Below are 26,788 nucleotides of genomic sequence, written 5' to 3' on the forward strand. Positions count from 1 at the left end.
AGTTTGCAACCATAGCTTGGTTCCACAGGCAGCTAGATAATGCCTCTTCCCCACCTCACAATAGGACTGATACGAACATTCTTCTGGAAAAACACAATGCCCCCTCATTGTTTTCTACTAAGGTAAGTCATCTTTTCATGCTAGGAGAACAGGGGTGCACCGGTACGATATTACTCTTATTCCCATGTATCAAACCTACAATGAAAAGACTAAAAGAACCCACAAAATTTAGAGCTTTACACTCCACCATCCTAGTCTGTGTGATTTGATAAATAGCCTTAATCTAAATTTAGGCTGAGGCGTTAAGACTTCATGCAGGAGTTTTGCTCGAGGCAATTTGTTCTATGGATTTTCCTTCCATGTGAAAGTGCTCTCCTTGTACCCACTTAAGACTATGGCTGAACGTCTAGTTGAGAAAAGTGGGAATTAAGTGGCAAGAAAAATCAGTAAGGAAAAAGCCTTTCTGCTTACCTTCTTGTTTTTCTAGGCTCTCCTGGCCTGAACAGCAGCCTAAATGGTCCTCAGCTAGAGAAAACACTTCAGAAAAATTGAATTCTGTAGCTCCAGTCCACCAGCCTTGAGTCTCTGCATAACTCCTAAGCTCAGGATGCTCAACATCAATTTTTGTGGTTAATGAAAGCTGGTTGCAAATGCACTTTACTCCCTCTATGGAAAGAGCCACAAATCACAATATACCATTACTACAATGTAGCTAGAAGCAGATAGAGGAGCAAAATATTTTATTAGCAAACTAAGCCATTGACCAATCTAGACATTTCTTTGTGATAGTCACCTAATTACACAGGCACAGGATTTACTCATCACTTCAAGTTTCAGGGCCTGATTCTCCAGTGCATCTTGTGTCATGTTTAGATACTTATCCCTGCACCACATGATTGCACAATGCTACCGTATCAGAATGCTATGATTTTCAACCACCTCTGCACAGTGGAAGAGATTCTACAAGGTGCAAAGCAGTAGAGAATCAGGCTCTTAGATTTCCAGAAGCTAAGTTATGACACTTCACTTTCAAAAACTTGTTTGGAAGTGATCTTGACCCTTTGCCCAAGACCACATTAACTAGCTCATCCAACATGATTACAATCAACCCAAAGGAAGTGACACAATAGTACTTCAGCCCAGAGTTGATCTGTGCGGCATTACGTGTTATTTGAAGAAAAAGTTAATCCCACTATTCAACACAGCATTATACACATTTGCTAAATAACTTTCTATCCCAGAAACTGTCACCTAATTAAAACCGGTGATTTTAAGTTTCTTGTTCGAAAATGGGCATCATTTGAAAGACCAGCAGAAGAAGAGCTCGTGTGGAATAACTCATAATCTGGTTTCCAATCAAATAGGAATACTTGTTTAAAGTGTTTTTTTTTTTAATGTTCAATATTTAAAATGCAATATTGAATTATAAATCCTTCTGTAAAAATTTAATGTAGTGTCTTTGTGAGCACAAGACTTGTTTTTAAAACATGGTTCTCTAGGTGTTAAGACAATAATATGGATTGAAAATAATAAGACTTCAATGTGTTTGTCTATTGTATGACTTTTTTTCCAAAAAAAAATTCTGCCTGAATTGTTTATATCCATACACATCAGACAGCATGACTAATGATTGCTACTGCAGATACTCACCAGAGGATACAGTAAACACATCATATGAGTAATGGAAATAATTGTTTAAACTATACTCATTATCCAAACAAAACTTGACAGTGAAGGTAGCAGACTTATTTTTAATAGGCAGGCTAAAGTGGTTTATGAAATTTTTACTTTAATAGCATCATTAACAGCTATTGTTATAGAATCAGAGTTGCCTTTCTAATGTCCACTGAATAAAATTTGAAATAGTGATTACAAATCCAAGTTAAAAGCTGCTATACGCATTACTGCCTACAAACCAACTACAGAAACCAAGGGTTAGTGGCAGGCTGAAAGGTTTCAGTATGTTCTGCTTCACACGTTCAAACTTAAATTGTACCGTGAAAGGGCATTAATCTCTTAGCTGTTCATTTTCAGGAGACTGTAAGATTGGAATAATTTTGATTTGACCATCTGGAATATGTTATTATCAAGCAAAGCAAAAAAAACCATTAGCACCCCTTTAAATATTACAACAATTAAACATTTAAATTTTGTTCTTTCCAGTAGATTCAAATTGACAGAATTACTCAAGTCAGTGCTATATTCAGATCAGCAACAAGACAATAGCATGAGTATTATTCATTTACAAACGTCTATTTCCTGGATAGCTTTATAATTAAAGTATTCTTCATCATAAGTAGAGTTCATCAAGCAATTTCATTTAAGGAAAAAAGTTCCGTGTAACAAAATTATGTAGAAGACCCAATATACCAAATGATTCTAGAGACAAGGTTTGAAAAACCCAGTGTCCTATAAAGCACCGGTGAATAGCGAACTTCCCTGCTTAGCGTAGCATACCAGTGCCCGTGACTTTTGTAGTAAAGCTTTACTCTGAAAAGCTCAAGAATAGCTGTTATGGTTGCAAAGAGACCCTCCTATGGGAAATAAATGTAAAACAATGCAGTGCCGCATTCCTAGACCTGCAGAGAGGCTCCTCCTCCATTCCCTCTCCTGCTGCTGGTAGCTTTTGCAAGTGGTAGGAGTGTGAAAACTGGTCAGTTTCACTGGTACTAATAGGATCTGGAAAAGCAGAAGTGAAAACAAACAAGAATAACTTCATGCTTCTGCCTGGGAAAAGCTACGAGCAGCAGCTGATGTAGGCAATGGAGTTATTACAGGGTTGTTACAAGGAGGAGGGAGGAAAAATTATTGTTCTTAAGTTCTGAGGATAGGACAAGAAGCAATGGATTTAAATTGCAGCAAGGGAGGTTTAGGTTGGACATTAGGAAAAACTTCCTAACTGTCAGGGTGGTTAAGCACTGAAATAAATTGCCTAGGGAGGCTGTGGAATTTCCATCATTGGAGATTTTAAAGAGCAGGTTAGACAAACACCTGTCAGGGTGTTCTAGATAATACTTAGTCCTGCCATGAGTGCAGGGAATTGGACTACATGACCTCTCAAGGTCCCTTCCAGTCCTCTGATTCTATTTAGTGGGAAGGATGACTTAGACGGCGGGTGAAGGGTAGAGTCGCAGACACACTAATTGCAGCAACCAGGAGGTTCAAATAAGAGATGAGACCACTTAACATCAGCCAGACGGGTCAATATAAACAGGGTCCAGGAACAGTATCTTACTACTTCCCAGGAATTGGGGTATTTCATCAGGGCATTACTGCTGGACAGTCCCCTCCATCAGTCTTTAGTATCTATGTCTGGCTAGAAAAATTATTCTTCTGTCCCATAGGGGTCTGGTAAACTTTCAAGCCTTGCCTGGAGAAATAGCATAACTGCAGAAGGACAATCTGTCCACACAAAAGAAGGACACTTAATGGGTTAGACTGAAGCTAGGCTGCTACCAACATCATGCAGCTTTTCATTGTTTGACTGATTTGATACATCCAAGCCATTTAGACTTTTCCAATTAGACCTCTTCATAACCCCTTGATATCTTTACCCCAAATGAAAGGGAATAAATAAAACAAGCTTTGAAGAGATGTTATGCAGCCTTCTTATGATAACCAGTTTGCCACCAGTTAAAACTCACCTGTGATTTTTTCTGCTGCCCAATATTTCCCAACAGTCTCCAATACCCAGGCTTCTGCTCTGTCCACAATCAGAAATGCACTTTGGAAAGCATGGGAGGAGCTCCCATCTTCATAATAATTTCCACCTTGTCCATGCTCTTCCAACAAAGAAACTATTACATCTAAGGCCTCTTTAGCTGTTGCGCCTCTTTCTAGGCCAAGCCTTACAAAAAAAAAAAATCCAATACAATTTAAGTAACAGTGAAAAGTCCAGTGATGTGCTGCAGTGACTCATTTGTTTTAAACAAAAAGCTTGGAATAGGATCTTATAGTATGAGCTACAGTTTTACTGATGTCAGATGGAATCATTTCTAAAGTATCTAACAGGAGAAGTGCATTCAGAAGTTATTGGTCAGACATCAGCAATTTCTGCTTTAAAGGTTCACTAGAAATACTAGGCCCAGAACTTTATAATGATGTTTTCATATTATCTAAACTGGTTTCTCCATCCACAAGTCTACAACAATTGCTACAATTAACACAAGTACTAAATGTAACAGGGACTGTGTCTTAAGACGGCCTGCAAGATTCTATTTACCCTCTTTAGGGGGAGTGAATTTGACTGGTAAATAGAATTTTCCAAGACAGTTGTAAAGTAGCAGATCTGTACACTTCTTGCTGTGTACAAAACCCCAGATAATTTGGAATAGATATTACAGAAGGATGAGAGAATGAATAGTCAATGTTACCTTATCTTTATCACTCTTCTCTTCCTGTACTCCCACACTTACTATCCATCATACCCTCCATACAAAATTAATTGCACATCAGCCTTCAGTGACTGTTTAATACTGTAGACAAAGGCATCTTTGAGTGTCTGTGGGCAACTCTACTGTGTTAACTTCTTAAATGCTGTTTGGAAGTACTAAAATGCAGGGTACTTGCCAAAGCTGAATGTGACTGGCTTGAAAGGAGTGTAAAAGTAAATTTGCAAATCCTAACAAGTAAACTTAACTACTGGTTTTAGAAAACGAATCAGAATAGTAAAATCAATGGGGTTTAGCATATTGATCTGAAGTATTTATATTCAAAATGAAACCATCCTAGTTAGGAAATTAGCTAACAGCTACTCAGCTCTACTTAACTGCTGTCTAGGCAACAGATTAGAGGTTTCTATTTATTTAATCTTTTAATCTATTTCTGCCATCAGCTAGGTACAAACTCTTTAGAAATGTCAATACCCACAAATATGATTTCATTGATATCTTAACTCTGGCATACCATACTGTACATTCCTTATTGTCAGTTACATTAACCTCCCATATTAAAAACTTACTGTAGTAATAAAAATCAAAGTCTGTATTTACATCCGCCTTCTAGAGAATCAAAACCCTTTACAAAAATGAATTATGTCTTAGTCCTATCCAATCTAAGCCCTGCCGATAGGTGGGAAAACCAAGGCAGCGGTTAAGATCCAAATTTTTGAGACTCTTTTCTCTAAAGTTGGGAACAAAATTTGACAGAGCTTTTTTTTTTATCTTCAGATCTGTGAACCGCCCACACTGACTGAAGTCAGTCTCAAAATACAGCCCTGGGTGTCTGAAGCAGGGCATCTAAAGGAGTGCGCCTTTTGAAAATGCAGCTTTAAATCACTTACCCATGTTTGCACTTCAAGCCTGTGGCATAGCCAAGGCCTCCCCATCAGATTCTCAAACAAACCTTGACATTCCACAACAAGAAGTTTGGGGAAGCAAAGAACGGAGAAGCTTGGTTTTATTGTAAAATGATCTCACTGTTTCCAGCTAAATGTAGAAGTTGAGCAAAGGCTAAGAATCTTTATCCCAGAGATGGGTCTGAGCACTCAGTGGAAGCAAGCCTAGCCCAAGGGGTGTGCTCACTCCAATATTTGCTTCCACTCGCAGGCTGCTGAACATCTCTGGAGAAAGTCTCATGGCTGTATGGGCTTCCTCTGACAATCATTCTCTCATCCTTCAGCTTTGCCATCTTCCTGCTCAAGCAGTGCCACATCTCCAACCGCTGTATGTGCAATCCCAGTCACTCCCTCTCAAAGCCAGGATGCCTGACTTAAAAATCAGACAAGACCTAATATTCAGACAGTTGGCAGATGTCCCAGGACCTCATCCTAAATGTGCAATTAGATAGAAGGGTGCAGCTGATGGGTGATGGGTATTGGCCACTGGCCAACCAGCAGCATGTACTCGTTACTGGGAATGCAAACACTAACTTTCTTTTGCATTGATGTTGTGGATGGTCATGCATTTCAAGGGCAGAGCTTTGTTACTGTCATGGGATTTCAAATACCATTAAACAATTTTAATTTTTGCATAAAAGTTTGTTTCAAAATTTTTTCCCCTGAGACACATGGGAGTATGATACCCCAATGAATCAATTAGATTTCCTGCTACTAACAGTGGAAAACCCAATACACTGGCAGATATCTTTGCATAACAGGCATATTTTTTGCTGGTCAAACAGTCACTGCATTTGGCACAACAGTCATTTCACACCTTTATTTTTGCCTCAGAGACCCAGCCAAGAGGATTATGATATATTAAAGGACTGGGGAAGGCATATTGTGAAACTAAAATCTGATCAAACAAAACCTGATTACAGATTGAAGTTGGTTTCCCTGGTAATTTTCTTCTTCCCAAAATGGGCAGAGTCTAGCTCCCCAGCTAAAGGATCTGGATGCCTGATTTCCACTAAAGCTGACTGAACATCTTAATCCTCTACACACTTATGTTTCTAGAAAAGATGAGCACATAAATGACACACAAAGTTGGGCATAAGATCTCTGGGGCCCAGGCTGCTGGAGTCAGGCTCAGAAGTCTTGTGTGGAGGAGGCAGTGGGAGAGGAAGAGAAATAGCACTGAATTGCTGCCTGCTCTGCTCCTGTTGGTGTGAGGATATGTTTTTAGAGCGGTGGTTTGAAGATACTGAGGAAAATGGGACAACCTCAGAGCTGCTGTGTCCGCACAGAGTCTTGAGCGTACAAGGCTGGCTCTGATGGGCCACAAAATCAGATTCTACAATCTGTCTTTGTCCCCACTCCTCTTCGGGGGAAACAATTAATTCACTTGTTTCAAACAGATGAGCACTCCTGAGGCCGCCTGTAAATTATTGGGAGCAGAGAATAAAACAAGCAACTTGTTTAGGAGGTCTGACCTACAGCGGACCTGTAGTGGAGATGAAAAAATGCAACATAACTTCTGTCTAAAGATCTGCTGATCCCCATAACTTTCCGCTTCCTTAAGCCTGGCCAATTACTTTAACACCAAGCTCTTGAGTAAAAATCAATCCTCTGAGGCCAACTCTGTCCACATATCTATTCAAGTGACATCATCATAGGACCTAATCACATCAGCCATACCATCAGGGGCTCGTTCACCTGCACATCTACCAATGTGATATATGCCATCATGTGCCAGCAATGCCTCTCTGCCATGTACATTGGCCAAACCGGACAGTCTCTACGCAAAAGAATTAATGGACACAAATCTGACATCAGGAATCAAAATACTCAAAAACCAGTGGGAGAACACTTTAACCTGTCTGGTCATTCAGTGACAGACCTGTGGGTGGCTATATTACAACAGAAAAACTTCAAAAACAGACTCCAACGAGAGACTGCTGAGCTAGAATTGATATGCAAACTAGACACAATCAACTCCGGTTTGAATAAGGACTGGGAATGGCTGAGCCATTACAAACATTGACTCTATCTCCCCTTGTAAGTATGCTCACACTTCTTATCAAACTGTCTGTACTGGGCTATCTTGATTATCACTTCAAAAGCTTTTTTTTCTCTCTTAATTAATTGGCCTCTCAGAGTTGGTAAGACAACTCCCACCTGTTTATGCTCTCTGTATGTGTGTATATATATCTCCTCAATATATGTTCCATTCTATATGCATCCGAAGAAGTGGGCTGTAGTCCACGAAAGCTTATGCTCTAATAAATTTGTTAGTCTCTAAGGTACCACAAGTACTCCTGTTCTTCTTTTTGCGGATACAGACTAACATGGCTGCTACTCTGAAATACTCTTATGGTAGCTGTAAAGTTTAGAAACTATTTCCAAGGAAGGAAGCTTGTTTTCTGAAACAAAAGCAAAACGTATACCAAGTTTGAAAAGCCTAGAGCTAAGACTTACTGCCAACATAGAACTTGAAAGTGGGGGGAAGGGAAAATTAGGGCAGAAGAGAGCATGTTTCCTAAGGTATATCAACACTATGGGGACTGTACCGGCATAGCAACATCACTATAGCTATGCTGACATAATGCCATAGTATAAACCAGCCTGCACCAATGGAAGAGGGTTTTCCTGTCACCACTTCCCTGAACAACAGAAGCTGAGTCGATGGAAGCATTTTTCCATTGACATAACTGCATCTACATTGGGCATTAGGTGAGCATACCTACAGCTTTCAGGGATGTGGCTCTCATTACCGCCAATCGACTTTTTAAGTGTAGATCAAGCCGTAATTATGCTTTGAATGTCTCAATGGATTGCCCTCCCAATTAATCTCAAGTCATGCAACTGGCATGGTCTGCAAATGGCTGAAAAGTGGTGCTGTCAGTACCGATGGTGTCCACATGGCCTACAGGCATTGATTCTGTACTTGCTGGATCTCCGTATTCTGGATATCACCCAAAAGAGAATTTTAATGTCATTATCCAGTATTCTAGAAGTTTTCACAACTAAAAAGGGGAATTTCAACAGCACGCTAGCCGTTTATAGTGATCTCTAGTTCTCCTTGGTGCGAGCTATTGTTGGCTTTGACCTTTGTCCTCTCCTTCACCGAATCAATTGTTCAGACAGTGGGTGATGCCGAACCACTACTGATTTCTCCTTAGGTTGGCATCTACTCATATATTGCTGTGGATCCAGTGTTACTAAATGGCATATGTACTTAACTGCTAAACTAGACTTCTGACCTGCCACGATTCACACTTACTACACATAGAACTCTTTATCCAAACTGTCACTTGTTAAAAACCTAGTAGCTTGTGGGACAAATATAAGTTTGATAGTATCAACCAGCCATAGGACATGCCATTAAAAAGAGAATCTTTGCTAAACAACGGGATACAATCATTTTATTTCAGGTTTCAGAGTAGCAGCCATGTTAGTCTGTATCCGCAAAAAGAACAGGAGTACTTGTGGCACCTTAGAATTTGTTAATCATTTTATTCTGACCATTACCTACATTTGTGGCAGTCCATTTGCTCCCTCGCTAGAAGCAGTTCAGGTTTTCTATTAGCTCATTTGTGCCATTTTCTTTCTTCCTCCTGCCTGGTTTTGTTTTTATGATTCTCCTCACTGCTGCTCAATGTGCAGCTTCAGACTTACAATGCAGAGCAAGCCTTTCAGGCAGCCAGCCTGGAGTGAATGAACTTTCAGAAGTTTGTTTGTCAGCATTCAACAGAAGGGCAAAGGGTTTACATTGGAATGCATGTGCTGAAGTGGGGCTACAGTAACTTACTTATTCTAGGGCATTTATGCGTAGGAGTAAGCTTTCTCGGTCAGAGTAGGATGCTTTAAAGAAGAAAACGATGGGCAATACAGAGCTGTGAGTTAATCACTTCTTCCTTACTACAGCTTTCCTTATTTTGACAATATATCACTTCTGTTCTGTATGGTAGGCAGACATGGTGCTGATTTTAATGAATGCAAACTAGGTTGAAGTGGCAATATTTGCTAGTTTGATATATTCCAAATGTTGCAAAATGTTAACTTGATCATGTTCAGGGCTCTGTATAAATAGCGTATCTATAGGTGGTGTCTATAGCCTATACAGTTTTAAATCCCAATCTTAGTGTCTACTTTATTGATATATTGTGCCATTGTTGCTAATACCACAATATCCTGATACAATACAACCATCTTGCAGCCTTTAATAGATCCATAGTCTAGCCATTAACCACCCACCTGACAAGATCCATTCCCAGCAGGGCTTCAGTTTCAGAAGCTGGCTCTCTGGTGGTGATGGCTTCATTAGCGATGCAGACTCCATGTTCATTGGCTCCCATTTCTGCCCCCCAAAGCCAAGCAGGTCTGCTTAGCATAATAGCATGAGTCTTCGGCACTTGATCAATTGCAATGTATGTACACTGCATTGGGGGAAAGAGAATGCTGAACGAAACTGAAAGCTAGCCATTATCTTGCTCCACTCGAGTACATTATTTTCTTATATACTGAAATCTAGTCAAGGAGATTTTAGTAGATTACATTTCCATACCCACAAATTCTAAAACACATGGTATTCCTAGGCTTCACAAAAAATGGGGGAGGGGGAGCGAGAGAAGGGCTATTACAATTATCACACAATTTGTATGTCACTTGGGAAAAAAACACAACTAATCTTCACATTATAGAAAGGGTGAAACATTTTAATATTCCATGTTGATAGTACCAGACCGCCAAAAGATTATACATATCATGAGAGACCAGCTGAGCTGGAGACAGAACTCATACAGCAGCAATACAGATACCATACCTGTCAAAACATAAGGGACACAAACCACATTTTGTAGGTAGTAATACTGTTTATAAAGATGGAATGCATATACTCATGGCTAATCTGGACCTTCACCTGGATACAACATTAGGTGCCTTATGAAACATTTACTCCATTGCTGCAACAAAACAGAATAAGCTAAAGGACCTCCAGAGAAAATACCAACCATATCCATTTAAATTTGCTGGTTGTGTATATGTGGGAGAAATAATGACTGTAAGAGTTTATCAGAACACAATGGTAGTGGTCACAGGAAAGTAACGTCTACACTGATTTGCCTGAATTTAAGTTTTTGCAGTGGACCATTTAAAATTACAAATCAGAAGTCTATGGATATGTTCAGACAAGAAGAGGGGAAAAAAACCCAAGAGTGCATCTTTGAAAAGCTAAGCAAGAGAATAATCCATCAGTTTTCCTTTACAAACACATTTTATTTTACTCTGTAGTTTGAACATCTCCCTAGCATTTAAAGATGGAAATGGTCTTCCCAAACTGTAGAAGAAAAAGCCTGATTTATTGTTAGGTTATTTGCACATAGGGGGGGGGGGAGGTCTTTTAATAAAAAGTCAACAGGAAATAAAAAAGTGAGGGGAAATGAAGGTGAAGAAATGTTTTTATTTTAGTTTTGAATGCAATTAGTACTGTGGTCACATTTTTTTTCAGGAATACATTCCACAGTCTAGATCCTACTCTCGTGAAAACCTTGTCTTCTGTACTCATAAGTCTCCCCTTACTGGTCAACATTCCTGTGTAAGGTCATTCTGGGAGGTCATCCTGCTGGAGAGAGGTGACTGGTCATCAGCTATATTAAGTGTTGCAGCAGCCTCCAGCAGGAGGAGTACTGATATATTTCCCCCATCTATGGGGAAAAAGGTCATTCACCATAGCAACACGTATTGTCTCTGTACCACGTTCTGAAGTCCGAGGGTACAGCGGCATGTAGTGTACAGACCCTTGCACACCCAGTTAGCATGGGTATAAATAGCAATATAGATAGTGAGGCATGCCTTAAGCAAGTATAATGCCCTACATGCCTGAACCCTAGGGTATGTACCCCACACAACTCTCTACATGCCCATGCAATGCCTTCAGTGTCTACAGTGCTATTTTTAAGCAATGTAGTGTCCTGCTTTCTCCATTACAATGAAAGGCTCCTGCAGCAGGGAAGGGCTCTGCGGTGGGGAGACAGCAGGGAAAGTCTCACTGCCGGAATCCTTCCCCGCTACCTCTGCCTGCCTGAGCCTTTCACTCCCGCATGTAGCTACAGGTCACAGTGGACACAGCCTGCCTTTCACTGTGGCATGTAGCTGCACATGTAGTGCCTGTACTCTACATGACGATGCCAGTGTGGACAAGGCAAGTTACTGCCAATCAAAAGGTGGTGTTACAGGGTTTTCTTGCTAGCTTCTCAATTAACTTGTTTAGAAAATAAAGATTAGACGCTGGGTGGTAGCTTTAGGTCTCTGCCCTTGAGCAATTTCTTCTTTTTGTATTGGTTGGCCAATTATATGTTTTAGGATGACTCGTAGATTCCCTCATCAGAAGTGTGACATTGTTAGTAGAGGTCCCAGGCATTCTCTACTCTCACCAACCAGGAAGAGCCTGGATCAGTCACATGCAGTGATCCTGACTGTTCTCAATGCTTCCACAACTACTAGTTGTGCAAATGGGCTAACCTGTTGGGAGTTAAGCATTGTGTTTCTGGTCCTGCTCTCATCTTGTTCTTCTTGGAGGCCTATGAAGACAGGGAGATGATTTCCTCTGTAAAATAAGAACTTCTTAAAGCAGGAGATGCCGTGCTTTGAAGTTATGTGGAGGCTGCCTGGGTTTAGAAAACTACAGTCTGCAGAAGTACTGCAGGGCGTGACTCCGCAGCCTCTGACAAAGGAGAGAGAGGCTCCCCTTGCATCCCTTTTCACAATTGTATAGGTTCCTGTATTTATTGTTCCTGCCACAGATTCTCTAGTTTTATTCCTTCCAGCTTCATGGGCCATAGGTTGTCTCAAAACTATAACAATCTGTGGGATTGTGACACATGGCTAGAAAGGGTTAAACATCCTGCAAAATGAATAACCCTCAAAAGACAGGTGGAGAAATAATGTTTGTGTTTTTGTGTATATACATATATATGAGTAGGGTCACAATGTAATCAACAGTCCCTGTCTATGCTGTATTCTGATAATTCAGAGGCCAAAAGAACATCCTATCATTTAAATGAATTGTAAATATGGGATATCTCGGTATTCATCTCTTTGAAATGTACTGTGAATGGTGGAGGAACAAGCAAATGGCCTTATGTTAATTTGTATAGCTAAGTACTGGTGATGGACCTCCTTCAAAGTCATCCTAATTACCTTTTGTTTCCCGAGGAAATTCCAACTTGTCAAAAGACATGAAATTGTATAAAAGATCATTGGGTCCTGATTCTGTCATCTCAGATCTGCTTAGGCTTCATCAGAGGAAGTTTGAGTCACAAGACTGAGGTCCCAGTTATGCTGGTACACCCTGAATATAAGATTTGGACATTGGTCTATAACCTATGAACTATTTCTGAAACAACTACAAAGCTCACCATCTCTCTGCTATGAATCTGAACCTCAATGAATTGAACTCATGTCTGTATGTATACTGATCTTTTAACCATACTCTCTCTCTCTCATTTTTTTAATAAATTTTAGTTTAGTTAATAAGAATTGGCTGTAGTGTGTATTTGGGTAAGATCTGGAATATTCAATAACTTGGGAGGTGCCACCAGACTCCTCATTGTTTTTCTGGGAGGTAATGTATACAATCCTTTGGGATTGGTACAACTTTTTCTTTTATATGATGAAATGAGATTTTCAGAAATCATCATATCTGACTTGGGTACCTCGATGGAGGCCTGAGGCTGCATCACTTTAAGGGAACTGTGTTGTTTGGACTTCTGAGTAACCAGTGAGATAATAAAGAAGTTGTTTTATGCTGGCTTGGTAAATCTAAGTATTGGAATATCCACCAGTTTTATGGGCATTGTCTGCCCCATTCTTTGCAGTTCATCCTAATTGAGTGACCACAGCTGGCTCCCCACTAGGACCCCGGTCACAGGGATCAAAGGGGGAAACCTTCACTGCTAAAGTGTCAATAGTTGTATGGAAGAGGGAAGTCATGTGCATGGTTGCCAACGTGAAGCTTTGATTTTTGCCTTGCACAAATAGATGCAGTCACCTCACCATCTGCAGCATTCCCCTGTATTTCCCTATACTTAGGAAAGGAAATATCTTAAATACTGAAGATACCAACGTAAAGTTAGAGCTTGTCTAAACAAACACTTAGTTTGTAGCAAGCTGGGAGTGCATGGCAAGTTCACATTAGTGTCCATTTGGAGCACTAACAGTTCCATAGTGCACTTTGATGTACTTTTGCTTTAAAGTTACTCACACACCAGCCTGCCATGAAGTCTTCATTTAGATAAGCCCTTCTCTATCTCAACTGCTAAATGGCTTTTGTAGGGATAAAAAAAAATCTCCCATTTACTGGACTGCAGCATCTTCTTTCAGACACTAAGAAGGTATGACGTTCCATACTACTATGAGTATATTCTATTCTTGTTAAGTACACAACTTGGGTTAACATAAAAGAGAGTTGTGCCCATCAGGACAGAATTACAGCTGGGCTAACTTATATTTAAACTTGGCCCTTTTGTTTGAGCTGTGTGGCAACAGATCAGGATTTCTACAAATGTGTTTTGTATTTAAATATTTTGTGCAAACATTGCAGGCTATAGAATGCTCATGAACTGTTTGCTGCACATATTCAATATTAATTCACAATTAACTACACTGGTCACCTAAGTGACATGGTATTATTTCTGTTCCCTGACTGGATGATCATAACTTCTATATTTAGGCATTCATCGTGTTTAATTTATTGGGGGCTTTGATTTTCTTGGGGAGAGGAGGAGAGCACTTAGAGAGAGGTAGATGGAGAGAGCCAGGTCTAGGGAGTTTTAAACTTTTTCCTTTTCCACAAAAGCATCATGTTCTGATTACATACACTTACACCCCACCCCATAAGTCAAAAATGCCTGGGGTTCCCTCCCAAATCTGAGGATGTATGGAAAATAAAAACCACTGGAAACAAGACCGATTGCTGCTCATTGAGGCAATTCATTGTCACGTGCACATAGTAGTAGCAGTTAAAGCACATTCCTTCCACTCTTGTTGCAAGGATGCAGTACATTCTACAAGAAATGTATCTGCTGAGCTGTGAAAACACCTGGAGGCATCTCTGTTTTAATCTCTCAATTCTGAAAAGGTCTCATTCCATAACAGAGAATTCATTGAGCACAGTGGGAGCTAGTAAAGTAGCAAACCAATAAAATGCTGCCACTTCATTCTATACCGATTTTTTTTTTCATATTCTCTGAATTGTCTACATGCATTGAAGACAGTCTGTATTTTTACACAGAAATTCTGTGCAATTTCAGCTTCTATATTTTAATCCAAGTTAAAATAACTTTTGTGCTTGCGTAATTTGCTTGGATTTCAACTAGGGCTGTCGATTAGTTGCAGTTAACTCATGTGATTAACTCAAAATGAATCACAATTAAAAAATAATCGCAATTAATCGCAATTTTAATCGCATTGTTAAACAATAGAATACCAATTGCAATTTATTAAATAGTTTGGATGTTTTTCTACATTTTCATATATATTGTATTCTGTATTGTAACTGAAATCAAATAGTTGCACTGTAAAAATATAAACAAAAGAAATAGTATTTTTCAATTCACCTCATACAAGTACTGTAGTGCAATCTCTTTGTCATGAAAGTACAACTTACAAATGTAGATTTTTTGTTGTTGTTACATAACTGCATTCAAAAACAAAACAATGTAAAACTTCAGGAATAAGTGGATTTGCAGGATCTAAAATTGTATATTGTTTTATTTTTGAATGCAGTTTTTTGTACATAATTCTATATTTGTAAGTTCAACTTTCATGATAAAGAGTTTGCACTACAGTACTTGTATTAGGTGAATTGAAAAATACTATTTCTTTTGTTTTTTTACAGTGCAAATATTTGTAATTAAAAATAAATATAAAGTGAGCACTGTACACTTTGTATTTTGTGTTGTAATTGAAATCAATACATTTGAAGATGTAAAAAACATCCAAAATATTAATTTTTTCAATCGTGCGATTAATTTTTTCAGTCTAGAACACACAAAAAGAAGAGGGTGTTCTTAAAATGGCCTGAATTAGCTTTTCTTCCCCTGTATTAGTGGGAAGAAGGTAACAGTAGTGGAAAAATGGGGTGAGATGGGCAGGAAGAAAGAAAGCTGGGTTTCTAGTCATGCTGGCTGCTCTAAAAATGCCAACTTCATGACAGGAGCAGCATTGCAGGAACTTATTCCCATATACTTTCCCTTCTGGTTCTCCATACTAGCCTGGGTGTGTGGCCTCTCCCCCAGTCACTGTTGCCATCTCTTGGAATATTTGGTGTTTTTTCTTAAAGCCCCAGCTCCTGGAGCCATGTGCTTGTGACAACCTCAGCTTCCATTTTAAAACAGAGCACATTTCTGTAGGGTTACCATATTTCCACAAACAAAAAAGAGGACACTGGGGGGGGGGGGAAGCCCCGCCCTAGCCCCGCCCCATCCACTCCCTCCCACTTCCCACCCCCTGACTGCTCCCCTCAGAACCCCAACCCCCCCTGCTTCTTGTCCCCTGACTGTCCCCTGCTGAGAACCCCCTACCCTAACTGCCCCCCCCCAGGACCCTACCTGTTCCCTGACTGCCCTGACCCTTATCCACTCGCATGGGTGGCAGGGTTGTAGAAATTTTGGTGGTGCCCAGAACCCCCCACCCCACCTGCCTAAGGCTCTGGGAGGGGGTTTGGGTGGGGGGAGGAGGTCTGGGGTGCAGGTCCTGGGCTGGGGATTAGGGTGCAGGAGGGGTGCAGGTTCTGGGATAGAGTTTGGGTGCTGGGTGCAGGCTCCGGGCTGGGGCAGGGGGTGGGTGTGCAGGAGGGGGTGAGGGGTGCAGGCTCTGGGATGGAGTTTGGGGGTGAGAGGCGGTGCAAAGGGAGGGGGTGCAGGCTTTAGGAGGAAGTTTGAGGGCAGGAGGGGGTGTGTGGGAAGAGGGAGGGGGATTGGGAGGGAGTTTGGGGATAGGAGGGGATGCAGGGGTGAGGGCTGTGGGTCTGGGGATGAGGGGTTCATGATGCAGGAGGGGGCTCAGGGATGGAGCAGAGGATTAGGGTGTGTGGGGATGAAGGCTGGGGGGTTTGGGGTGTTGGAGAGGCTCAGGGCTAGGGTGGAAGGGCAGGGTAAGGGCAGCCTGTCTTCCCATTAGTGGATGGGGGCACTAGGACCCAGGGGCAGCAGACAGCAGTTGTCTGCATGTACTGCCGAGCCAGCAGGCAGACAGGAATGGGGGACCCACCGAGGGGGGGATGCACGGAGGGGGGGTGGCAGGTGGAGGCTGGGGACCCATCCAACACTCCCCCACTCCCTAACTGCACCCCCCCACTCCCCTTACCATTCTGGCTCCACGTGGGTCTGTTTGTGTGTTACAGAGGACTACAGAGAGAGGGAGGGGGGAGCAGGGGAGGGCTCTGGCTGCTGGAGGCCAATGGGAGTGGGTCAATCGGCCTAGCCGCCCAATCAGCAGCCACACTCTGCATGGAAGGGAGGGAGGGAGGCGAGGGAGAAAAAAACCCGGACATTTTAACCTTGTTACCAATTCCTCCCGGACGGCTATTTAGAGACGCAAAAGCCGGACATGTCCGTCCGGGGAAATACGGACGGATGGTAACCCTAATTTCTGGTCCTCTTGGTTAAAGCTTAACAACGTGAACTCTACAGCCTCAGAAACCAGAACGCAAATAACTTTAAAAAAAAACCACGATTGAAGCTAATTGTGATTTGGGGGAGGGGGGTGCTGAGCCGTGGTGGAGCTGCCTCATGATTTTTGAATGCGGTTGGCCTTACTCTCATTGTATGCACCATTCATAGAAAACTGGCACATAAGTCACTACAATGTAGCTAAAACTACAAATGTTGATCACTGATTCTGATGAGTACATCTAGCTAAAATTTTAACTGCAGCACGCTATCATTTTACTGAAATCTGAGGCATGCATCCTACAAGTGATAGCAACATAAAGTCTCAAATTTTTGTAACTAGCATTTTTAATTTTAGAATTGTAGCCATGATCACTTAAATACTTCTAAAAATTCAGCCTAGAATGACAAAAAGCTGCATGTGTGCTCATAGCACTGCCCTCACTTCTCGCTGCTGCTGCTTGAAACAGGAAGAGTTCAGGGGGAAAATGGGGCAGCAAGGTACAAGAAAGCACAAGAGACTTTGCATGCAATTCCCCCCCACCCCACCACCACCCACACTAAGGAGAATCAGGCAGCCTGGTTCTTCTGTTTCACTTCTAGCATAAAGGAAAAAAATTGATGACAGATCTAAATATAGTACAAAGCTTTCCAATAAGATGGGGGAATGAAGACAAGCACAAGAGATTCTCTTATATTAATGAAAAGCAACTATTGTGCTGTTCCTATTGTACTTGGTCAGCAGGAGTCTGATTCCTAGCACTGCCAGCCAAGCTAGTATATCATAGTGGCCAAGTCAGAATTTGTCCTTGGTCGACGAAGACAGTGGTGATGGGATGTTTTAGAAAACCTATAGATTCTGGGATACAGGTAGAAGAGATCACGCCAACTACCCAGGTGCACACTTTCATTTTTGGATCACTCTATGCGAATACTGTAGGGCTCATAGTAGTTTGTGGTTTGCTCACTTCTGCTATAAGGCAAGTAGCATAACTTGGTAAGAACTCTACCTTCTAGTAGGCTTAGCACTATATATATATATATATAACATTGGAGCAAAAGACCAATACTGTATATTGTTCCTACATTCAGATTTCAAGCAGCAATCAGTAACACATGGAAGATTTTGTACATGCATCTTAACATCCCTAGCTGTATTGTCCTTAGCTCTTCCACTTGAAAAGACTGATGACAGGATTGCAGTTTAGTCAAAGGCAAACTTTAGAGGATGGAAAACTGAACTATTTACTTGCAATTCATAGTAGAATTATACACTTGGTTTTGTCAGGGAATTTCAGGCATTGGAAATACTAAATAAACATTAGTATAACAATTTGCAAATAAACAAAATACCACAAAGTGCACTGAGGCACTGCAGCCAGGGAGAATTCTCAACAGGTGCCAGATGACAAAACTGATTCAGCAATAAAGAATTTGTCAGGAATGCTACAGTAACAGTGTTATGTTCTACGAACCAGCACAGATTTATTGCAGCATTTCCATGCACCACAGCAATTAACAGCATCTGGTCCTTTAGGAAAAGAGGGTTCCTGCAGACCCAAAGTTCAGTAGTTTAATACAGGGCATGTAAATGCTAGAGGTTTGCTGCACCTTTAAATTAGACATGCATTAACTGGGACAGATAAGAGCAGCACTGACCAACTCATTCCTTTTGATGTTTGAAAGGATGTGTCAGTTGAAAGGAATAAATGTTTGTTGCTATTCCCAGCTTATTAGGAAAATTTTACCTTGACAGAAAAATGAGTATTGGCAAGTAGTACAGACCACAGCACAAGCAGCGAAGTTGTAAACAAGTCAGCCTGTCCACTGCAGAAAATGCTGGTCTCTAGAGCTTTCCGACTGGTAAAGTGCAGGATAACACAGCTTTTACTGTAGTTGCCATTTGGGAACTCCCAAGAATCTTCTCACCAGCCCTCCCCAACTCCTAAGGCTTGTCCTGGTAGACAGGCTCAGAATGAAGCATTATTCAATCATTCTGGACCTTATAAATTTGAGTTTAGGGAATACAGACTCCAAAATCTGACAGGAATACAAGGGGCACCTTTACCGTTTGAAATGGCACTCGCTTATACTGTAATTTTAAGCACAATGAAGCCCATTACCTCAACTTTGCTTCCTGGATCATGAGCAGCAGCAGCAAAGTAGACCACCTCCTGTACTTCTTCTCGAGGCCGTGCAGAATTTTTTCCAAACACAACAAGCCCATCTTTAGTGCGTGGTGGAAAAGCAACAAAACAATAACTGGGAGGAGCCACAGCCATCCTAAAAAAGTGAAGGGAAAAGGGTAATGAAAGTCTGACTAGTATTTCAACAAACTTTCAAAAATCATTAAATACGTAGCTAGAGCTGGAGAACAAGTATTTCATCTTATTCCCTTGTCATGTCAGTTAAGTGCAGTTAGTGAAAGAGAAACAGATCAGGTCAGCTTAGTCTTATTTGGGGTTCGATAAACACAATTAAATTACAGTGAGCTACAGACTTCCCATACACATCTGTGAAGGCAGAGGTGTAAGGAGCAGGGGAGAAGAGAAGGTGATTGTGCCTTGGTAATAAGACCAGTCAGCCTCTGAAGAAGGAAGATATTAAACAACTCTGATGCAGAGTAACACTTGACCTAGAAGCATTCTGCTGACTCAGAAATAGGCACTGCACCAGAGCAGAGAAATGCAGAAGAATGTTAAATATTCTACTGTAGTCGTCTTCTTCTAATGCAGTTAAAAAAAAAAAAGACGAGTAATCTCTCAAATGGTATAATGGTATAACTGGAACTAGGACTAAAATATACATAAAGCGCAAGTGGTAGCGGAGGCTGCCTGTCAGTTTAACTACCTATCCAAAAAGAAGAGTTATAATAGTAACTGCTAAGTGATTGAACCTGGTTTTCTTCTATTGTGTGTCTGGAGATTTTTAAACCTCATGTTAATTGATTGCCAGTTTGTAAAGGCTAGTCTGGAAACTCCTCCAATGCTTTTATCAGGATACAAATGTTCAAAGTGTCCAAACTGCCAGTTAATATATTTATGCAGGTTAACCCGCTAACTTGAGGCAAAACACATCCTACTGTAGACAAACTACTGGATGACTATTCCGTCAAACAATCATGGTTTGTCTTTAAGCACAGAAACTTCATCTATCAGATGTAAATTCAAAAGAAAATTATTCAAGACACAGTACAAACAGTACAAGCGTCCCTAAAAGGAAAGGTGTTACAGTGTAAGACATTTGGGGAAAAAATGCAACTGTTTACTTTGGTACTTCTATAGCTCGTCACTATGGTATCAGAGTACCTCCCAAATTAATAAAAACGAGAACTGCCCCTTCTCTGTCTGCAGGAGTCACTTGAAAAGTAGCAGATTTAATCGAAACCATATGATCAAAAAGTTCCCAACAACGATTGCTTAAGTTATAGCAATGACTCTCTCAAATATGTGGTACTCTATTACAAAGCTGCCTTTGGTCATTGACTTATATAATATCTGAAAACTTTAAACATCATGCACTGCATACAATTCAATACTTGAAACAAACATTTTTAAAACTATAAATAGAACTGAGCAAACAGATTTTTTTTTTATTTTATTAGGTGGCTAACCTGAAATCCAGAAACAATTTTGTTTCTTCTTCACCAACATAAAAAAAATCCAAAGATTTCATTTTGAGTTTAAAAAAAACACATGTTTAGTTTTTGGTGGGGTTTGGAGTTTTTTATTTTTTTTGCTTAAAACTAAATTTCTAACCAAAAGACCTTGAAACAAAGATGAAACATTTCAAAAACATTGGAATGAAATGTTTTGGCTTAAAAAAAGATTCTTTTTTTCCTGCTGAAACTATTTGCCAAATTCAACCCACATTCCAAAAATTACCTGATTTTAGGGCAGAGATCATTCAACTCTTCCTGCTGGACGATGAGTCACATTGTCACTAGTAGGTTAGGGTCACAGAGACAAGAGGTGGTATTGGAGCATTACAGTGCTGACAGGTCTCTCTCACATACTATCCCTGACTTATAGCCTACCTATTGGCTTGGCTCACCTAAATAGCATGCAACATTCAAAAAGCAGATATTGGACATTCTGCAAAATGCTAAAGCCCCTTTCGGCATAAGCAATTTTCTCAACAGTGAGGTTTTTGGCACAGTAAGGACAAACTGTACTTATTTTGCTCACACTTTGAAAGCTGATATAGTTTCAACCAGCCTCAAATTAAGCTCTATATTCTGTAGTTCTGATTTCATTCACTTCAGCAAGTGCTTATTCCCTTTTGAAATGTATCTATAGTATTTTCCTGATTCTACAGTAAGTTGTATGATCCACCTTGTAATCACAGCCAATTTTTACTGGAACCAATCTTCCAGTATGCCAAGTACAAAGTTTTGAGTGCTAGTGTTTGCGTCGAGACCTTTACATACCACATTTGTTGAACATGTATCTCTAACGGTGCTCCTGCATGTCCATTATAACGTCCAACGTGGGAAATAGCTTTCCCACAGCAGACATCACTGCAACTGACAGGACAGTAAAAACAGAATCTCTAGTGCTCTGGATTTTTTTAACTACCTTACAATCTTCCCCATTGTTGGTGTTCTGTTTGCCCCAATGCAGATATGTGTATGAAGTAAACAGCAGAGAAATATTGCAACCTAAAATAAAGCCCTTCACTTGATATACTGGCAATCTGGTTGGCAAAACTGATTAATATTCTCCTTACTTTTTTCTTCTATAAATATACTTAAGAGCCTGACACTAAACTCTTGTTCTATGCATACATATATGGATGGGAGCACATACAGTCTGTTGGGTAGGAGTTTTGCCTAGAATCCTAAATGCCTCATTCAAACATGCATCACTGACTCTGCAATATCTGCCCCCTTCAGTTTGTTCAGAATGCTACTGCTAAACTCCAACTTCTTTGCCCATCTGGCTGATCACGTAACAACCTTCTCTGAATGCCTCCATTGACTTATCATTTCAGCTTCTCACAACCTTCAAAGCTCTACATACTGTTTATATCTAGTTAAGTTCTGCGATGAACCTCCCCCGTCTTTCTACCAGTGCTCTCAGCCTCCTCAGTTTATCAGATTCTCACAATCACCTCCATGCCTTCTTCCATGCATATTATGTCCTCCCGGAGCTCATCTTCAAGGTCTCTACTCTGTTCATATTTAAGTCTTAAAGACCCGCTTCTGTCATACTGCCTGTACTGAATTCAGTAGGCTTGTATATACAGTTATCTATTGTCCCTCCTTCCCTAACCTGTACTTGTCATCCTTAAATGGTCCTCTGAGCAGGGATTGTTCTTAAGTCTTTGGAAAGACTAGCACATAGCATGTACTACTGTAAATACACGTAGAAGAATGTCTCTTGCTATATTGTCACAACTACAGAGGCATATTTTGTGTTACTTCAACATTTTCTAGCTCACAAGCCCATATTCTCATACATATACTCTTCATACATAAACTGTATGGTGCTCCCGTGTGGACGCTTCTATTTAACCAAAGAAACTCCCCATGACTGTGCTAACTTAAACTTGCACTACATGATCACTGGCACTGTCCTAACGTTTCTCTGAAACACAGTGCTTAGATGCAGCAATTCTTGGAAACCAGCATAGGCAGATGTGATAGCAGCCAATGGTTTTTGTTCATTAAACATAGGTAATTGCTGGTTTTCAATATTGTGAAATAGACATCACACCATTAAGAGTTAAACAGAGGTACCTACTGTCCAATTTAAGGTTAAAAATCCTTATTTTCAGCCAGTGTGAATTATTCATAACAATGGAACTACACAGATGGACAACAGCTGTGGAGCTGGCCCTGTACCAGTAGGTTTTAACTTCCGCACATTCTTTGTGTGAGCAGTTAAGTAGTTCCAGGTAGGTTATTTGTGAAAGATTGATAATACACTGGTTTGATGTAGATCAGAATAGACAGCAAGAAAGTCAGAAAACAATCCAATTCTGCAGTGATATCTGAAGTGACAACTCACAGGTAATTAATATCATTTGACTGATCTCACTCATCAAGTGCAGTTTGATAAAAATTAATTATAAAGGGAACTTGGCTTTATATGCTGTTACCTTTGTATTTCTTTAGTTGTCTTCTGGTTACCATGGCAGTCTACTTAATGTGTGCCTGTACAATATGAAGAACCTTTGATTTAACGTATTCCTTTATTTTCCAGTATAATCTCTCATTGTGATAAATTTCATTTAAAGATCGCAGAATTAAACTCAGTTTGACAAAGTCACCATTAGGAGCTAATCTGCGTAATACTTTGTTGCAGAAAGAAGATATAGAACAGAATGTCTTAGAGCCCTACACAACAGACTGGATGTCCCACTGTGAAACATCAGCTATGACCTACATTAGAGTTTTAGAAGCCACGAGTCTGAACAACAGGATCAAGTTTTTGAGTCAGCCTGTGCCATATTTTTAACCTAAAACTATGTCAAGGCAGATATGGATTACAAATCTAGAGATTTTACATTTTAAAGTTGAGATTTTACATCTATCAGGGCTACAATCTTTGGTTTATGTAGATATTTGCACTGGTTTCATTTCCATGATATAAGTGCCTTACAAATTCTAAGTTATAGTAAGAAGGATATTAAGTTCCCATTAGACTCTCTCATGTATTTATCCACATAGGATTAAGTTCTCAAAGCGAAATATGGGGAACACAGCTGCCATTATTGTTCACTGAGTCTGTGCAGGGGAGGGTAGTGACACAGGTGAGACACCACAGCCATCTAAATAAATCTAAGTGCTGCATGTGCTGTTCCTGGTTTTGGTTTTTATAACCAGTGCTGTCACAGATGTACAGGATAGATTGCAGTATCCTGCAGGACATCCCATCTTTAATAGGCTCACTCCATCGTGCAGAATCTCTGGACTCGTCAACACTGTGTATACATGCATATACCCCTTTATTTTCATATTTTAAAAAGCCAAAGACACTGAAATATCCTCCATGTATTTCCCATTTTAAGTGCCAACATTTCTTTAACTGAAGTAGAACGGTGAATGGAGAGGAAAGGTGAATGGAGAAGAGGAGACGTCTCCATTTTTTTTTTAAATGGACAACTATATTTGATATTGGGACAGAGGTAAAGACTCCTAAAAATGGAATGAGAGACTTAAATTATCTATGAGTTTTAAAAGAGAGAGATTTCAAGGCCAGAATGTATCATTAGATCATCTATTCTGACCTCCCGTAGATCTCAGGCAATTAACTTTACCCAGTTACCCCTGTAACTTGACTAAAGCATACTTCCCGGAAAGGCATGAAGTCTTGACATGAAAACATCAAGCAATGGAGAATTTCTTCCCCTTGGCAGTTTGTTCCAACGTTTATCACCTCAATGTTAACGTATTTGTGCATTATTTCTACTCTGAATTTGTCTAGCTTCAACTTCCAGCCACTTGTTCTTGTTATGCCTTTCTCTGCTAGATTAACGAGCCCTTTAGTACCTGATATTTTCTCCCCATGAAGATATTTATACACTAATCAAATAACCTCTCAATCTTTTTGACAAGCTAAATAGATCAAGCTCTCTGATGCTCTCATTGTAAGTAATTTTTTTCACCCCTTGGATAATTTTGGTGGATATTTTCTGCACCCTCTCCAGTTTTTCAACATCCTTTTTAAAATTTGGGCACCAGAAATGAGGCAATCTATTGCTATTGGTCCCCCCAGTGCCAGAGGTAAAAATCGCCTGCTAGAAGGGACCTTGAGAGGTCCTCAAATCCAGCCCCTTGTGCTGAAACAGGACCAAATAAACCTACCATTCCTGACAGGTGTTTGTCTAACCTATTCTTAACCTCCAATGAGGCCCTTGGAAGCCTATTCCAGTGCTTACCTATCCTTATGGTTAGAAAGCTTTTCTTAATAGCTAACCCAAATCTCCCTTGCTGTAGATCAGGGATCGGCAACCTTTGGCCCGCGGCCCACCAGGATAAGCCCCCTGGCGGGCCAAGCCGGTTTGTTTGCCTGCCGCGTCCGCAGGTTCAGCTGATTGCAGCTCCCACTGGCCACGGTTCGCCGTCCCAGGCCAATGGGGGCTGTGGGAAGCGGTGCGGGCTGAGGGATGTGCTGGCCACTGCTTCCCGCAGCCCCCATTGGCCTGGAACGGCGAACCGCAGGCAGTGGGAACTGTGAACGGCCAAACCTGCGGACGCGGCAGGTAAACAAACCAGGGTTTTTCAGCATGCACTAAACACTCTCAAAACGAGTTGAGACAATTTTTATTGTGCATCTGCAATTTAATTTTAAGATGAAATTCTGTTCTTCAAAGATTTCAGAAAAGGAGGCAGCAGAGACAAGGTCCGAGGCCAGAGAAAAAGGGAAATGAAATGGAGGAGAGCGGGGGTTAGTTCTTGGGAAAGAAACACTTTTAAAGTAGGTATTCACTTTGTGCTAGAGTTGCTACAGGAATGAAGTGATGTGGGATGGTGTTTTCAGAGGAGGTAGTCCATGAGCATTTCAAGAAGTAGTCCTCAAACTTTTCCATAGTGTGAACTCATGTCCTAGGCCAACAGGGCTCTTACATAAGGAAAAGCAGCCACAGCAGGAAAGATGGTCCAGTGTTTGGGGCACTGGCCTCAATACTTGGAAGGCCCGTGTTCAACTCCCTGCTCTGCCACAGGCTTCCTGTATGGCCTTGGGCAAGTCACTTGGGCCTGGTCTACACTTAAATTTTGCTGTAATAGCTATGTCTGTTTGCAGTGTGGAGAGAAAAAAATAAATTAATCACACCCCTAAAAGACATGGATATGCCAGGAAAAGCCCAAGTAGTATAGACACAATTATACCAGCAAAGCAGTGCGCTTGCTGTTACAGCTTATTTCATTTGGGAACTGGAAACTTTTGGTGGTATAAGCTGCATCTCCCCGACATGGCTTGCCAGAACAGTTATCTGGCAAATCCTTTCTAGTGTAGCCAGGGCCTATATCTCTATGCCTCCATTCTCCAGTCTCTAAAATGAAAATAATACGTCTCTACCTCACAGAGGTCTGCATTAGAGACAATGAGACACTATTTTGCTAATGGAAGGCCAAAGTAATAGATAGCTGGATCACTCAGAGCATGCGGACTTGCTCCAAGACATCTGGAAATTTGACCAGGATGATTTGGAGCCAGTTTAGGAACGACAAGCTAAATAAGCTATGTTTTTATAATGCTTACATGTATGTTCTTGGTTTAGTGTCCCCAAAAAAGTCAACCATGTATACTGAGGACATGATTTCTAAACACTCTTAACTTGATCAAGTCAAAGTCAATTTTGTCCAGAATAAGGCCACATATTGCTTCTCTGCAAGAATTACTTCCATACCAAACTTCAGATTTCAAAGGTAAGCCATTTTTACTCAAGCTATTTTAAAGAAATCACCATATAGACACCAAGCAAGAAATTTCCATTACGAGTTTCACAAAGTTATAATCTATGTAAACATAGGACTTGATAGTGGATGCTTTTATAGGTGTTGTTCCTCAATTTTACTTGGAAATATTTATCTAGTGTATTAGAATTACAAACTTAGATATTAATACTTTGCGATGCCTTCCTGTTTAGCCAATCTGACTCCTATTTCTGGGACAGTAAGATTGCATGCAAGTGTTTCTTGCCTACGACTGGTCCTTTGTCTTCAGATTGCAAAAACAACGGTCTTACGGTGAAAATGCAGCATTTCAGTAACTAGGAAACTGTCTACAAAAAAACTAGACAAGTGTGGGAAAGTTGGGTCAGAATAAAAGTCTGTCTTGACGTTTAACTA

At 40.6% G+C, this 26,788-nt stretch overlaps 2 protein-coding genes across 6 annotated transcripts in view; one reads left to right on the forward strand and one right to left on the reverse strand.

Annotated features, from left to right (window-relative positions):
• Nucleotides 1-23,773, forward strand: part of WIPF3 (WAS/WASL interacting protein family member 3) — a 96,480-nt gene extending 72,707 nt beyond the window's left edge. For 2 of the 3 annotated variants that reach the window (XR_509039.4, XM_008170421.4), the window contains one exon: nt 5,169-5,975. Coding sequence is in view for 2 of the 3 variants with exons in the window: in XM_008170421.4 (XP_008168643.1) it covers nt 5,169-5,176 (8 nt within the window). In the remaining variant the exon portion in view is untranslated. Of the gene's footprint in view, nt 1-5,168; nt 5,976-23,297 lie in introns of those variants that run through there. The other variant, XM_042861836.2, reaches the window with a different exon arrangement.
• Nucleotides 1-26,788, reverse strand: part of SCRN1 (secernin 1) — a 52,351-nt gene that overhangs the window by 17,930 nt on the left and 7,633 nt on the right. For 2 of the 3 annotated variants that reach the window (XM_005297014.5, XM_065587043.1), the window contains exons 2-5: nt 19,113-19,272; nt 9,575-9,756; nt 3,645-3,847; nt 472-666 (exon numbers count right to left, since the gene is read on the reverse strand). In XM_005297014.5, the coding sequence (XP_005297071.2) occupies nt 472-666; nt 3,645-3,847; nt 9,575-9,756; nt 19,113-19,271 (739 nt within the window). In that variant the 5' untranslated portion in view covers nt 19,272. Of the gene's footprint in view, nt 1-471; nt 667-3,644; nt 3,848-9,574; nt 9,757-19,112; nt 19,273-19,498; nt 19,516-26,788 lie in introns of those variants that run through there. The other variant, XM_042861869.2, reaches the window with a different exon arrangement.

Source organism: Chrysemys picta, chromosome 2 (genome assembly GCF_011386835.1).
Source record: "Chrysemys picta bellii isolate R12L10 chromosome 2, ASM1138683v2, whole genome shotgun sequence".
Classification (NCBI taxonomy): Eukaryota; Metazoa; Chordata; order Testudines; family Emydidae; genus Chrysemys; species Chrysemys picta.